Source organism: Hemicordylus capensis, chromosome 2 (assembly GCF_027244095.1).
Source record: "Hemicordylus capensis ecotype Gifberg chromosome 2, rHemCap1.1.pri, whole genome shotgun sequence".
Lineage (NCBI taxonomy): Eukaryota > Metazoa > Chordata > Lepidosauria > Squamata > Cordylidae > Hemicordylus > Hemicordylus capensis.
Window position 1 is genome coordinate 246,504,390 of NC_069658.1, and position 16,182 is coordinate 246,520,571.

General features: G+C 45.7%; 1 protein-coding gene across 3 annotated transcripts; it reads right to left on the reverse strand.

The window, feature by feature from the left end:
• Positions 1 to 1,354: 1,354 nt before the first annotated feature.
• Positions 1,355 to 13,688, reverse strand: LOC128342648 (zinc finger and SCAN domain-containing protein 31-like). Of its 3 annotated transcripts, XR_008315100.1 has the most exons (6): positions 13,557 to 13,681; positions 12,406 to 12,491; positions 11,157 to 11,939; positions 10,815 to 10,941; positions 6,593 to 8,798; positions 1,355 to 1,477 (listed from the first exon to the last, which is right to left on the reverse strand). XR_008315100.1 is itself a non-coding variant. In XM_053290266.1 (5 exons), exons 3-5 carry the CDS (start codon positions 11,895 to 11,897, stop codon positions 7,972 to 7,974), a joined length of 1,695 nt encoding a protein of 564 aa, XP_053146241.1. In that variant the 5' UTR covers positions 11,898 to 11,939; positions 12,406 to 12,491; positions 13,557 to 13,681; the 3' UTR covers positions 6,566 to 7,971. The 3 variants fall into 3 exon arrangements, 2 of the variants coding, with proteins under 2 accessions (XP_053146241.1, XP_053146242.1); XM_053290266.1 differs by lacking the exon at positions 1,355 to 1,477 and having other exon boundaries at positions 6,566 to 8,798; XM_053290267.1 differs by lacking the exons at positions 1,355 to 1,477; positions 12,406 to 12,491 and having other exon boundaries at positions 6,566 to 8,798; positions 13,557 to 13,688.
• Positions 13,689 to 16,182: the final 2,494 nt, after the last annotated feature.

The following is a 16,182-nucleotide window of genomic DNA, read 5'->3' on the forward strand; positions in this document are numbered from 1 at the left end:
TTCAGGCTTCCAGTCTGCCTATAGTCAGCTGGTAGTGGCAGTAAAAACCCTTCTGGAGTAAGCGTGGGGTGTAGTTCTTTCCTTGCATGCCCCAATTTGCTTATTGTCTCCTGGATCTCTTGTAAGCATGCCTAGTGTGTTTTCTTATGGCCCCTTGCTGCTTTTCATCATATGATTTGTAGTAAAAAATCCATGTGTAAGTCTTCCTTAGGCACCTCCAGGCATGCTGCTCTCTCCCAGTCAAGGTCCCTCATCTCCAGTCTATGGGGTGAATCATTCCGGCCTGCCTTGTGGTGGTGGTGAGGATTTCAGCCATATTTAAATGGGGGTTCCCTTATATGAAGGAGAGGGAGAGCAATTGTCCCTCTTCAGCCCTGCATAGCATCCCTCTCAATGGTGCTTTGAGGGAGAAGGCTCCGTGCTCCATCCAGATACCTGTCGATCCTTCTCTCTCCCTACTTTGTATGGGCAGATGCATCATCTCTGTGCCTTTGCTTCCACTACTGCTAATAGTTGCATGCTAGCCAGGAATGAAGCTGGCAAAGCTTTAACCACTGAATGGAGAGACACTGATTGGGAGGAAGGGACTTTATTGTTTAGAAAATATAACAATAACCAAGGAAATAAATCTGGAGGGGAAACTTCTCCGTTTGAAGCTTCACACCATGCAACAGGTATAGAGGGCAACAAAGATTCTGAGAGCTCTGGAAACCAATGGATATCTGCAAGTTTCACCACATCCACCAATTCCCTGGATTGCTTTCTGGGGTCGTCACCTTGAGAAAACAGCACCAACTTCAGATGTTCCTGCAAGACATAAGAAACAACAGCCCTGGAAGTGGATTGGCTTATCCGTTCCATCCACAAGCATTGCCCAGGCGTATCCACTCCTTTCTGCTGGCCAACATCATCCACCAACTTCCACCTGTCACCTTCCACATAGCTTCAACCGCTTCAGTCCACTGGTTGGCCTTTCAAGTATTATCATACAGTAGCATCCGCCTCGGCCACGTTCACTATCTCCCATGAGCACACATATTTACATGCCATAAAGGACAACCACCGACATCCCTTCACATACACTCCTCAGCTTCAATCCACAAGTATCCGCTAGCTTCTGGAGACGGGCTTCCGAAGGGGGACTTCCACCAGCGCTCATCTGCAAACATCAGCCCACTTCTGCCTTACAACAGAATCCAGGGGCTTCTGAATATGAATGACCACCAGGCTTCTGTCCCCACAACATCCACCAGCTTCCACCAGGGCCAAAGGTCAGCATCCACAAGCCTCAAGCCCTGGGCATCAGCAGGCTTCAAGCACAGACTAGCATCCATGCTTCCAGCAAGAGAACTTGCCTTGTCTCTGCATCCATGGTGTGACCTCCTTCATTCTGGCAAGGAACTGCCTGCTTCCATTTCTGCCACATTGTCTCTTCCGTCTGCTGTCAGCCTTGGCCTGGGTGCTTGCCCTTGCCAGTCTGGGAAAGAAAAGTGCTTTTAAAGGAACTTTCTTCACCTTGACCGAAATGTCTCGATACTTTGGTTCAAGAACCCCTAGGAGCGAGTGTATGGTGTATGTGTTCTCCCTGGTGTATGGAATTCTTCAAAGAATTCACATCTACAAGGACTTTTTCAAACTCCCCTGGAGGAATTTAAGAACTTTTGGAAATAATTCACACTCCTTTGGAGGAATTGGAGAAATGCGTTTGGAGGAAGTAATGAAGAATTCCATACACCAGGGAGAAGTGATTTATATTTAGCTGTGAAGTTTATCACGATTGTATTACATAATTGTTCATGTACTTCTGATGAAGCTTATTGTGAAACGAGGATATATTGCGAAACCTTGTCAAAAATGAAGTGATTAATGAAGTGATATCTGATATGTATACTGGTCACCATTGTTTTTTGTATTTGTTTATGCTTTATTCATTGGGTGGTATTTTTTTCTTTACAGTCCAGGAGGGCTGGCAAACTTCGATATATCAATGTGGGTGATGTAGAATCCAAGGGAAAGACTTGTGGTATGCATGGACAAGGCAGTGGAGTGAAATCAGGAATATTAATGGTTTATTGAAAGAGATATTAATGGTGTACATGGTTATGTTTATCCTCACAACAACCCTGTGACGTAGGTTAGGCTGAGAGATACATGACTGGCCCAGAATCACCCAGTGGGTTTCATGGCTGAATGGGGATTCAAACTCAGGTCTCCCCAGTCCTAGTCCTGAGCAGGTAGACTGGTAGAGAGACCCCACCACTTAAGACCAAATTGAAATAAAAGGGGGTTATATGGGGGTTATCTTGTGAAATCTTATTGTTACTATTTTCTTTTCAAAAATGATTCTTTTGTTAATATTATAAAAAGGAAAGGTGTATGTGGAACTAAGTAGCATTGGTGGGGGCAGCAGACAAGAACTATCAGTTACACAGAGGGAAGGCTCAGTTAGAGGGGACAGCTATTATGATGGTGATCTTCACTATTTTTTAAGCCGGGTTCACTTTGGCAAAGAAACTTCAGTTTGCAACCCATTTCCCACTGTGCTGACCTCCACAGTACTGGGTTTTTCTCAGTACTGAGGGGGCCCTCTAAGAGAGAAGGACCTTCGCTTAAGGGCTTCTCGAGGAAAGCACTGGAAAGGGTGACACTTCCCAGGACTCTGTGCACACCTTCCAAGATGATACATTTTCATTTATTTTATTAATCAAATTTGTACAGTGCCCCAAACTTTTATCTCTGGGCGGTTTACAATAGCATAAAACCAGTTAAAAACATATAGCAATAGCACTTACATTTATATACCGCTCTATAGCCGAAGCTCTCTAAGCGGTTTACAATGATTTAGCATATTGCCCCCCAACATTCTGGGTACTCATTTTACCCACCTCGGAAGGATGGAAAGCTGAGTCAACCTTGAGCCCCTGGTCAGGATCGAACTTGTAGCCTTCTGGTTACAGGGCGGCAGTTTTACCACTGCGCCACCAGGGGCTCTTTTTTATACAAAAAACTTAAAAACTATTTAACCATTTAAAAATAAACCAGAGATTAAAACCCCAAAAATTTAGGAAGCTGAGAAAGCTTGGTCGAAAAGATGGGTTTTCAGGTGGTTTTTTAAAAAATTGCCAGTCTCTCAGAAACCAACTTCATGCAGTGGTTTTCTGAGAGACTTCTACAACGAAGGAGCTACATTTTGGGCTTGAGGATAATATGTAACATGAACTTAATTTGAACCTTGTGCTTAGATTATGGAGAATTTGTATCTACTTATACAGAGATTGTGGCTGCTGTGAAATAATACCATCCATGGAAGTTTCTGGAAGATTCTGTCACTTCTGTAAAGTCATCTTACAAAGACATATAGAGATTAGAGATTGTGGCTATCCTGAACTTCACTGTCCTTGGTTCAAGTTTCCAGATGATCAAGATAACCTTTGTAATAAATTACATTATAAGGGATCCCACTTGAACGATTGGACAGCAGATGACTATTGTTTTAATCTCTTATCCACTTGACAAAGATTCCTTGTGTCTAAATGATTATACACTGGATCACTGCTGTAGATTGGTGATATTTTGAGTATTTTCATTTATTCATGTATTATCATGTGGTTTGTATTATTAGAACTCAGATATATGTTTGTACATATTGGACATTTTTACTCTTCATAATTTATTTTGTATAATATTGGTTTATATATTGTGGCTTCTTTGTGGCTGCCCCAGGGCTTTGGACTAATTTCCCTGTTGAAATAAGAGCATCTCCTTCTCTTTTTGCTTTCAAGAAGACCCTCAAGATGTACCTGTTTTCTCAGGTTTTTAACTGAAAATTTAAAACTATTTAACGTGTTTTTATCTTGTGAGATTGTTTTTATTTGTTTTGTGAATTTTAATGTTTTATACTGTTTTTTACATTTGTTTTGTTTTCTAACTTTTTATACTGTCTAAAAATGCATATATCAGGTGGTAGAGAAATATGATAAATAAATATACCGCACTGGGCCTTTCTCATCTCTGCATGGTACCGGGAGGCACAGGTACAGTTATTCACAAGTTATGCTGAACACAGGTACAGAAGTACACTTCCTATCTGTACCACGCATTTGAAGGGCCTGCATCCAGATAAACTTTAAAAATGGAACACAGGTACAGTCATTCATACAAATGTATGTACAAGTGTACAGGCATCTGTACACTCGTACAGCATGTCTGAATCAGGCTACGGTTATCCACATATTATGTTGAATTAAAATACAGCCATACACTTTCTATCTGTACCATGCATTTTGACTATGACGAATATTTATCTACCACTCTTCAACCAAAGTTCTCAAAGCAGTTTACATAGAAAAATAAATAATACATAAATAAGATGGGTCCATGTCCCCAAAGGGTTCAGAATCTAAAAAGAAACATAAGGTAGACACCCACAACAGCCACTGGAGGGATGCTGTGCTGGGGTTGGAGAGGGACAGTTGCTCTCCCCCTGCTAAAAATGAGAGAATCACCACTTCAAAAGGTGTCTCTTTGCTCAATTAGCAGGGGATTTTTGAGGGGCCTGTAGCCAGGTTCCCTTTTTAAATGAACACAGGTACAGTAATTCACACAAAAATATGTACAGACACCTGTACACTTGTACAATATGTCTGAATAAGGCTATGATGTTAAATTCATATACAATCTGTGTACATTGTACACAGGCCAAGATGAGTACACAGGTTCAATCATTCACATGTTATGTTGAACACAGGGGCTTGATACCATGCAGTGTCCCACCATCTCAAGAGCGGAGCTTCTGTGGCTCATCCATGCTGTTTAAGAGCTCAGAGAGGCTCTGTGGCAACTTGGAATTGTGTCACCGCTGTAGTGATGCTGCTCCCATTATTCCTGATGGCAGCTGTCTCTTCAGTGCTGACAAAATTCGTAGTTGCCATAGAGCTTGTCTGAGCTTGGAAACAGCATGGACGCAGCTTACAATCGGCCTGAACCAGCACAGGCACCCTGCTCTTAAATCAGTGGGACATTGAGAGGTATGTGCGCCCGTTTGTTCAACATAACATGAGAGTGACTGAACCTGTGTATAGGTCTGTACTTGTGTGCATTGTACACAGAAGTCCTGTTCAGACAGTGCATCGTACGAGTGTGCAGATGTTTGTACACTCATGAATTTTTGTGTGAATGACTGTACCTGCGTTCATGTAAAAAGTGAACTTGGGTACAGGCCCCTCAAATGCATGGTAAAAACAGGAAGTGTACTGCTGTACCTGTGTTCAACAGAACTGTACTGTGTACAGATCCATACCTGTCTACACTATACACTCGTCATATAAGGGTTCAACGTAATGTCTGATTAGGGCTCAAGTGTACAAGTGTTAAATGTAATGTCTGAATTACAAAGATGAAAGTTTGGGTGGTACAGAAGTTTGATAGATAAATGTCTGAATTGGCTTTTGTATCATGTCAAGGATGCCACCCCAGTGACCTGACCACTTAAAAAAAAAACCCAAACCCATTCTGGGACCGGTTCAAGTGATACAGCCAGGCAGCACAAATGAACAGGAAGGGGATGTGCCAAAAGCACATTAGCTGTGTGTAGGGGCTGTTCATCCGAAGGGCCCCTCCACGTGCACTCCAGACACCTGTTTAAACAAGTATTTGGAGCACATGTTTAGGAACCCATGGGAGAAGCATCACTGCAGCGGTGATGCAATTCTTAGGAGCCACAGAAGCGCCCATGTGGTTCAGATTCACATGGCTCTGGCGTGCATACCCCACTCTTCCAATAGGGGGCACTGTGTGGTATGTGAGCTTCTTTTTGAGATGCAGCCTTAAGATACCTTCCCAAAATAACTTCTAAATTAAGATATGTTTGAGTCTAGGGTAAGCCCATTAATTAGTTAAGTCTTGATAAACTTTTATTATGATTGATACAAAAATAAACAGCATAAAGACTGTAAAGCATCAAACCCCAAATTCTTGGAGCTGCAGGACAGACACGTGGAAATAGAAATACCATCACTGTTTGGCTCTGAAATGTTTTGAAGCCCTTGAAATTGGACTCGGGCTTCCAACTCTTTCCTGCTCCCCTTCAGGGTCATGCCACTGTGAACTAAACTCTTCCTAGTTAGGAAGGGCCTCTCTATGCACAGGGAAAGCAACCCTTGCCTGCCTCCCCACCTTTGCATGGGGCTACAGGGGCTTCTTCATTGCCTATGGCCTAGCACATCTCCAAATAGGAATGAAGTGTGGATCCCCCATCGCTTGGCCTACCTGAGCCCAGCACTTGTAGGAGCTCCCCCCCTCCCTTTGTTTTGCAGGTACGGGCATCCTGCCCTCCACTTTGCCCTGAACAGTTACTTGCGAACAAGACCCACTGAACAAAGTGGGAACTTACTTCTGAGTAAATATGCATAGACTAGCTGACCCCGCACAGAGCATCTGTGCGCTCTTTGAGGCCAGCGGTTACCTCTTCCCCCACACCTTCTGCCCCAGTCTCCACTTCCAGGCCCAGCGGCCTCTCCTCCCCACCACCACTTCTGCCCCCTCCCACTTTCTCCCCCCCCCCAGGTCTTGCCGCGGCTGGGCTGGGCCTGACCTGCCGCTGCCGCAGCGACCAATCCTCCTGGGTGCGCCTCAGCCAATCAGGCCTGTCCACCACTCAGCCAATCAGCTGGGCGCTGGGACGCACATTCCAAGGCACACCCAAGAGAATTAAATATTAAATATGCATAGATGGCGATTTGGCCTATAATACGAAGTCTGCAAAGGCACCAAGGACTGATGGATTCAGGAGGTCTTCCCCTTACCCCTTCCTCAACTGTGCCCTTGTAACATTTGATACTTAAATCAGGGCTTCTCAAACTTGGATCCTCAGAAATTGGTGGACTACAATTCTCAGTTGAACATTTCTCTGTGACCTTGGCACCTATACCTGGGGCTGAAGTATATGAACCCCTGGGGATACTTGGGGGGGGCCTACTTGGAGTGCAGGGGCAGGTTGAGATGGGCACATGTAGCACATGCCCTGGGCCCCCCAGTACCTGCCTCTTTCCTGAATGGGGCGTACATGAGCAACTTACTCTGTCTAGAGCTAGTGGCTGACACACCCCACAAGGGGACTTCAGCCTAGTAACACTGGGTCACACAAGCTGCACAAATGAGCCAGCGTGGTGTAGTAGTTAGAATGCTGGACTAGGACCGAGAAGACCCAAGTTCAAATCCCCATTCAGCCATGAGACTTGCTGGGTGACTCTGGGCCAGTCACTTCTCTCTCGGCCTAACCTACTTCACGGGGTTGTTGTGAGGAGAAACTCAAGTATGTAGTACACCACTCTGGGCTCCTTGGAGGAAGAGCGGGATATAAAATGTAAAATATAAAATAAAATGTTGCACAGGAGTAAGCCCATTAAAAATAATGGGCTTACTCTTCTGGATCATTTGCACAACTTGTATACCCACAACATTACCACACAAGGGTATGTCAGCCCAGTAAGTCAGCCACCAATTGTAGTAGCTTGCCTCTTAACTGTGATGTTAAAGAGTGGGTGGGTGTGGTGCGGGTGAGCGTGGCGGGCTACACAAGCTGAAGCTTTGAGACAGAAGCGGTACACTTCTTAAAGAGGGTTGAAAATCCCCAGTTTGGATCAGAAGGATCACTTAGGCCTCCACTTGTTGTTGGACTACAACTTGCATCATTCCCAGCCATGGTGGCCAATAGTCAGGGATTATGGGAGTTGTAATTCAACGTATTCAGGAGGGTCAAACTTGTGCAGCCCCGGATTAGACTAATGTATGAACTGGCCTTAGGTCTATGCTTTTGCTTCTTGTTGATGATCAGAGCACTTGCAGTGACTTAATATAGCTCCCTCCAAATGCCAAGCATTTTAATGGTTTCTCTCCTGCCTGTATTTTTTCTTCAAGATGCGTAAGGCCTAGGCCCAATCTCCCCTCACAATACAAACCCTTGTAAAATCTCTACACTGTGTGAGTTCTTTCATGTTTAATCAGGAGCCACTTCTGACTGAAGCTTCTCTCGCAGACAGTGCATTTATAAGGTTTCTCTCCTGTGTGGGTTCTCTCATGTCTGATAAGGTCCGAACGCTCAAAGAAGGTTTTCCCACAGGCAGAGCACTGGTGCGGTTTTTCCCCTGTGTGCTTTTTCTTATGTTTAATGAGGTTCCAGCTATACACAAAGCCCTTCCCACACATAGAACAAGTATATGGCTTCTCTCCCCCATGAGTCCTTTCGTGCTTAATGAGGAGAGAATTACGGCTGAAGCACTTCCCACAGGCAGAGCACTGGAAGGGTTTCTCCTCAGTGTGGCTTCTCTCATGAAAAATCAAATTGGACCTCTGGCAGAAGCTTTTCCCACAATAAGAGCATTTTCGTGGTTTTTCCAAAGCGTGTATCCGCTGATGTCTCACAAACTGGTCCTTGTGACTAAGGCTTTTCCCACACTCCATACATTGAAAGAATGCTTCCTGATTATGGTCTCTTCCATATCGAGGAAGGCCTGAATCCTCTTTGAAGCCTTCCTCAGTTACTGCGCATGGTTCTTCATTGTGCCCTAACAAGCTTTCACTGAGAGTCTTGTTTGCTACGTCAAGAACAGATTGACTAATTCGGCTCCTCGGAGGGCTTCTCTGTTGCCTCTTTGAGCTGTGCCGATTCTCAAAAGCTCTTCCCAGTTCTGGATGCTGGGATATATTCTCTGTTACTCTCCTTCGGGATGCCCCGTCCAGCTCCACCAGCTCAGAACTTTCCAGAATTTTCTCTCCACACTCACTCGCTGACATATAACCTTTGGGAATGGAAAAGAAAACAAAAATGGCCGATAAGGGATCTTGCCTATGTTAAATCCTCCACTTTTAAAGATTTGAAATCAAGAACTTCATCCAGCTGCCATCCCTTTATGAGGTGGTTCCACTGAGGGCCATGGAGGAGAGAATTCTGGGTGGTAGCACTTTCATAGTCTGGAAGTGTATAAAAAACTGGTTTTGTGGCAAAGTTAGTGACAAATTTATACAGATTATGTCCAAGACAAAAACCTCTCTTTGTGAAGTATTCCCATGATGGGAATACTCTCTCCTGCATGATGCATTGCTGTGTTGACATCATCAAGATGACCACCAATAATTACTGAGATAAAGAGTAAATGAAACTCCTCATCTCAGTAATTATTGGGCCAATTTTACTGTGTATAGTGTCACTGGAAAGCTATTTTCATAAGCTAAAAAAAACATGTCCTTACGACAGGACTTGACAAATCCCAGGCACCAGGGGACCGTGACACCTATACTGCCCTTCCAGAAATGGCTCGGGGTGGTATACACAGAGAAATAACAAATAAATAAGATGGATCCCTGTCCCCAAAGGGCTCACACTCTAAAAAGAAACACAAGATAGACACCAGCAACAGTCACTGGAGGTACTGTGCAGGGGGTGGATAGGGCCAGTTACTCTCCCCCTGCTAAATAAAGAGAATCACCAGGTTAAAAGGTGCCTCTTTGTCAAGTTAGCAATCACTGGGAGGAATGCTATGCTGGGATGAAAAGGGACAGCTGCTCTTCCCCTTGCTAAATGTAAGAGTCAGCCCTAAGGGAGGAGAGCTGGTGTTGCAGGAGTGAGCATGAATTGTCCCCCTTTGCTAAGCAGGGTCTACCCTGGTTTGCATTTGGATGGGTCACTACATGCGAGTGCTGTCTGCTGTAAAAATTCCCTTTAGAAGATGGAGCCATAGCTCAGTAGTAGTGCATCTGCTTGCATGCAAAGGTCCCAGGTTCACTCCCTGGAGGCATCTCCAAGTAGGGCTGGAAGAGACTCTTGCCTGAAACCTTGGAGAGCTGATGCCGGTCAGCATACACCAAGGTTGCTCAACATTGGCCCTCCTGCAGATGTTGGCCTATAATTCCCATAGTCTCTAGCTATTGACCACTGTGGCTGGGGATTCTAGGAGCTGTAGTCCAAAAACAGCTGCGAGGGAGCTAAGTTGAGCAGGCCTGGTGTACACAAGACTGTGCTAATGGACCAAGGACCTGACTTGGTATAAGGCAGGTTCCTATGTTCCACTTCCAATGGTGTCCCTTTGCCAGACAAGTAGGAGTTTGCCCAGTACAATCAACCAACCAACCAACTAGCCACAAAATTTAACTTTACTCTAAAGCTGCATTCTAAAATAACACCAGCAGAACAGAACATAGAGAAGAAGTCCCAAGGTCTCTAGCAGGGAGAGAAGGAACCATGCAATCCCTAATTTTATATATATCCACACGTACACACCAGGGGTTCTCAGCCTGTGGTACTCAAGATGCTGCTGAACGATAACTCCCATCATCCCCAGCTACAATTTATTGTGACTGGGGATGATGGGAGTTGTAGTTCGACGACATCTGGAGTACCACCGGTTGGGAACCCCTGCACTAGAGCAAAGGTCCCCAACCTTGGGTCCCCAAATCTTGTTGGATTGCAGCTCCCATCATGCCCAGCCACCACAGCCTTGGGCCATTGCGGTTCTGGAAGATGGGAGTTGTGTAGTCCAAACACATCTGTAAACCCAAGGTTAGGAGCCGAGAATTCAATAAAATAAAATAAAAAAGCAACTTATTTTTTTAATATTTAAATTTTATATTTTTAAATTTTAATGTGCTTTTATCTATTATTTCCACCTTTTTATGAATTTTAAATGTTTGATATTTCATATTGTGTTTTAATTCTGTACACCGCCTAGAGATTTCTATATTAGGAGGTATAGAAATTCAACCAACAAACTAACAAAACTACAGAGCATCCAAAACATTTCAGCAGAAGCAGTCCTTACTCAGCAGCCTGGAACTCCCATCCTCGTCCTGCTCGGCCTCCCTCTGCACGTGCCTCTCTATAGGGCCAGATGGGGGTGGTGCCGCCTTCAAGGAACTCACAGGGGCCTCTTCCAGCTTTGTCAGAGCCTGAAACAGCAAGAAGGATCCCTTTTAGAGCAGAGAGGAAACCTGAAGAATTTCACATGCTGCGATGATAAACTTTTGCCCTTCCTAGCACTGACCACCAGACCGGGAGAGTTAAAGGACAGAGCTGGTGATCAGCTGGCCTGCTCCTCCTCCCCTTCATTCCACGTCCCAATATTCAGCATGAGCCTCCTGCAATCAGGATCAAACCTTCTTACCTGTTGTTCCCATCGGCTGCTCTCTTGTTGCACCTGCAGGAAATCTTCTGCCAGGGCCACCGCCTGGGAACACGTCTCTGGACCCCACTGCCTGACCCATCGCTGGATCTCGGTGGGCAGGATGGTCAGGAACTGCTCCAGGATCAGCAGCTCCAGGATCTGCTCCTTGGAGTGTCTCTCAACCTTCAGCCAGCGAAAGCAAAGCTCCTGGAGTTGGCTGTAGGCCCCTCTAGGGCCTTCGGCCTCCTTGTAGCAGAAACACCTGAAATGCTGGCGTTGCTTCTCCCTGCTGATGGCGTCCCCTCTTAAGATGGCTGCCTTCACCTTCCCATAATCCTCTTGGTCTTTGGCCTCCAGGCGGATAAAGGCCTGCTTGGCTTCTCCGCTGAGGGCTGGCAAGAGCCGGGCCACCCACGCTTCTCTGGGCCACCTGCAAGCTTCGGCCACTTGCTCGAAGGAAGCCAGAAAGGCCTTAGCATCATCCCATGGGGCAAGCTCCTCTGGCAGCTGTGGGATTCCCCAGCCTGAGTGAGGGGACTCCACGGTCTTCAGGAACTCCTGCCACTGGGCTTCCCAGTGCTGAAGGAGCCCTTCACATGGTTCCTGTTTCACCTGGACTTCGGGGATTCTTTGCAGGACTTTCCCAACACTCACAGCCTTTAGGACTGGGGGATCTTTTCTGACACCCTGGGATCCTTCCCCTTGAGTATGGCCCTCTGAGTCTTGCTCCTCCATTTTCATCCCTGCCAGTTCCACAGTAGTTCTCTCTTGATGAAGAAACCTCTGGAAGAAAATGGAAATTTAGCAGGAGTCCCAGTGCACTAGATTAGAAACAAAAATGTTCAGCCCTGGATAAAATTATTCACAGTGTGGATCAAGTGGATAGAGAGAAGTTTTTCTCCTTCTCTCACAATATTAGAACCTGGGACCATCTATTGAAGTTAAATGCTGGGAGATTAAGAACAAATAAAAGTAAGTACCTCTTTATACAATGTATAGTTAAGCGATGGAATTTGCTGCCACTAGACATGGTGATGGCCACCAAACTAGACAGTTTTTCAAAGTGATTAGACAGATTCATGAAGGAGAGAGCTATCAGTGACTACTAGCTTGGATGGCTGTGTCTTTCCAACAGGATCAGAGGTGTCATGCCCCTGAGCACCAGGTGCTAAGGAACGCCAACAGTCAGGGTGTTCCTCTTTCCCAATCGCCAGTCATTCCCTCCTGATTATCAGCTTCCCAGATGTACCTGGTTGGTTGCTGCATGAAACACGATGCTGGACTGGATGGGCTTTTGGCCTGATCCAGCAGGGCTTTCTGTAGGTCTACCACCACCTGATTTGGGACACAGAACCGTTTTCTCATTCATTTTGCAATGCAAATCACTTTGAGAACTTTTCTTTTGTTGAAGAGGTATAATAATAATAATAATAATAATAATAATAATAATAATAATAATAATAATAAAATAATAATAATAGTAATAGTAATAATAAAAATTTTCTGAAGGCCATATTCAAAATCTAAGAACTGCCAAAGGCCATTGCAACTGAGGATGATGGGAGTTGTAGTCCCATCACATCTGGGGACAAAAGGTTGGAGTCTCTGGTTTAGGAGCTGGAATGAATCCCACATGAAATCAATCTGCAGCAATCTGGGCATGGCAGTTAAAGTTTCTTCCTTGAATTAAACCCCCCACATAAACATAAATTAGACTTCATTTCTTTCTTTATGATACTTTTATTATAAGGCTTGCTAGTCTTAGGGGGCTTGATTCTCATTCGGGGTGCAAGAGGATCTGGATTCAAATTCTAGACAAGTCATTGGGAGCAGGGCAAAGGGGGTTTTGCCTCTGGAAATGTCCATAGCTCAGTGGCAGGGTACCTGCTTTGAGTGCACAAGGTCCCAGGTTCAATCCCCGATATCTCCAGCTAAGACTGGGAAAGGCCCTGGCCTAAAACCCTGGAGAGTTGCTGCCAGTCCTGTAGAGTAGACAGTACTGAAACAGATGGAGCAAGTGGCCAAAGGCCTTTGTGGTTGTGGATGATAGGAACTGTAGTAGTCCAACACCAGGGGACACAGGACTGAGAAGAACCCCTGCCCTCAAACTGCAGGGACTGGCCACTCCCTCCTTCAGGTTGTGGGGTCTCCCCACAAGGGCCGAAATCCCCGTCTCTGGATTGCAAAATGCTGCCTCCCCCACCCTACAGAAGAAGCTGGCGTGATGTTATGCCTTTGAAGGGAGTTGGGAGATCTTTTTCCTGATGTAGAAATGATTGCAGAGGAGGGATCCTGCTGGGAAGGGCTGAGAAACTTGGGGTTCTCCTTCCAGCATCTGCCTTCTCCCGCCACCACCCCCAGACCCCCACGCATCTTCCCAGCACGCATCCCACAACTCACTTCTGCATGCACCCAAGTCTCCCGCTTCCTCGGCTTCCTCTTCGGTTTCCACTACAAGGGATTTCAAAACCAGACCCCACCCCTTACAGGAACACAGCCTCCATTGCTTTACATACCCCAGCTCACCCTTGTTTGGCCTGTCTAGCAAGGAGGGCTCTGTTGCCTTAACCCTTTAGAATCTTGCAAAGATAAATAGGCTTCTGCTTCTGCTGCTTCTTTTTGAAACGTCACATGAAGTGCTTCATTTATTTGTCTCTATTTTTATAAACTTTTATTTACCCTTATGCAAGCGACACAAGGACTTTTATTCTTTCCTTATGCAAGTGATATAACTTGCATTTAGCAATTCTAAAGAATTTTCATTGTTAAAAAAGGAAGCTCACAGCATATAAAAACAATGTCTATCAAAATTTAAAACAACCAACCAATAAAACAGTAAGAATACAGCGCACGGAAGCAGCAGTAACTGGGGGCAGGGGGGGAAAGCACCCCTTAAAATACAAAACTGTGAGGAAACAGCACCCCTTAAAATACGAAAGCATGATCCTCTTGGATCTCTCAGTGGTTTTTGATACCAGATCCTGCTGGGTTGCCTGAGGGAGTTGGGATTGGATGGCACTGTATTACAGTGGTTCCATTCTTACCTCTCTGATAGATTCCAGATGGTGTTACTTGGACCCTGTTGCTCTTCAAAGCGAGAGCTACTGTATGGAGTCCTGTAAGGCTCCATCAATGCTTTTTAACATCTATATGAAACCACTGGGAGATATCATCAGGAGATTTGGTGCAGAGTGTTATGGATATGCTGACGATACCCAAATCTCTTTCTCCATATCAGCTGCATCAGGAAATGGCAAAACGTCCCTAAATTCCTACCTGGAGGTGGTAATGGGCTGGCTGAGGGATAACAATCTAAGGTTAAATCCAGATAAAACAGAGGTACTGATTGTGGGGAAATGATTTAGATCTACTTCTTCTGGATGAGGTTACACTTCCCCAGAAAGAACAGGTATTTAGTTTAGGAGTTCTCCTGGACCAAAAGCTCTCTCTGATTCCTCAGACTGGGGCAGCGGCCAGGAAGTGCTTTCTATTATCTTTGGCTGATATGCCAGCTACGCCCAATTCTGGAGGTAAACAACCTCAAAATAGTGTTACATATGCTGGTGACCTCCAGGCTAGACTTCTGTAATGTGCTGTACATGAAGCTGCCTTTGTATATCATTTAGAAACTGCAATTGGTGCAGAATGCAGCAGCCAGATTGGATTCCAGGGTTTCCTGAAGATACCATATAACATCAGCTTTAAAAAAAAACTGAACTGGCTGCCAATATGTTTTTGAGCAAAATACAAAATGCTGGTTGTTACCTCTAAAGCCCTTAATGGCTTGGGTCCAGGGTATTTAAGAGAGCGCCTTCTTCTTCATGAACCCCACTGCTTACCTTAGATCACATGGGGAGGCTCAGTCATGGCTGCCATCAGCTCGTTTGGTGGCAATGGGAGACCAGGCTTTCTCTGTGGCTGCCTCAGGGCTTTGGAATGTGCTCCCTGTCAGTATAAGAGCTTCTCCAGCTCTGGCTGCCTTTCAAAAATCACTTAAGACACACCTGATTGCTCACGCCGGCCACTTCCGGTATAATGCTGACTGGGGCAGCAAGAAGGTATACAGCCACCCCGCATCAGCAATTTTGACAGCAGCACTGGCGGAGGGAATGCAGCAGAAGAGTTAAGGACACCCTCACCGTGCCTTAAAGCAACCCCCTCCCCACCTCCGAACCAGCCAGTCTTTCAAACCGGTTCAGTGGCCTGTGAATAGACCGCCAAACCAGCTCGTGCACATCCCTAACTGGCAGTGGCTTCCCAGGGTTTCAGGCAGCAGTCTTTCCCAGCTCCACCTGGAGATGTCAGGGATTGAACCTGGGAACCTTCAGCATGCAGAACAATCCAAATTCTGGGGGCAAAGGCAGAGAAGGCCCTGTCCTGCGTGCACAACAGTAGTGTTGGCATTTCTGCTTAGCAAAGGAATTCGAAGCAAATTCATGCTTGCTACTACAAGATGGAGGTAATCGCAAAGCACTGCTTCGATGGTGGGGGACAGTGGAGGGAGTCGGGTGAGGCAGCGGGGTGTGTGTGTCATTTTAGCACCCTGCTGGTGCCCTGGTAATTTGTCACCCGAGGCAAATGACTCATTTCATGGAAGGGCTGCGCCTGTATAAGACGGTGGCTGCAATAACTCTGCCTCTACTAAAAACTTGTGGGTGCTTCAGTGCAAAGTCAGTGCAGCGGCTGACAACCTACTAATACAGCACTGGTGCCACAATGTTTGCTTTCCATGTTAAGGAAAAGCAATCTCCCCTTCCTTCTGCAGCTGCCTGTGCCACTCAAAAATATCTCTTTGGGGCTCAGGGACATGTTTACAGACGGAAGGGGGAATCACTTTTCCTTAGTCTGAATCCTTAGGCTGGAACGCAAACACTGGGAGGCTTCACACACACACACACACACACACACACACACACACACACACACACACACACACACGTAAGAAGTCCAGGAGAGGGAATCCTGTGGCTTGCACGTTCCCCTGCAGTGCATTGTCCAAGCCCGCCCAAGTCCGGCTGGCAACCGG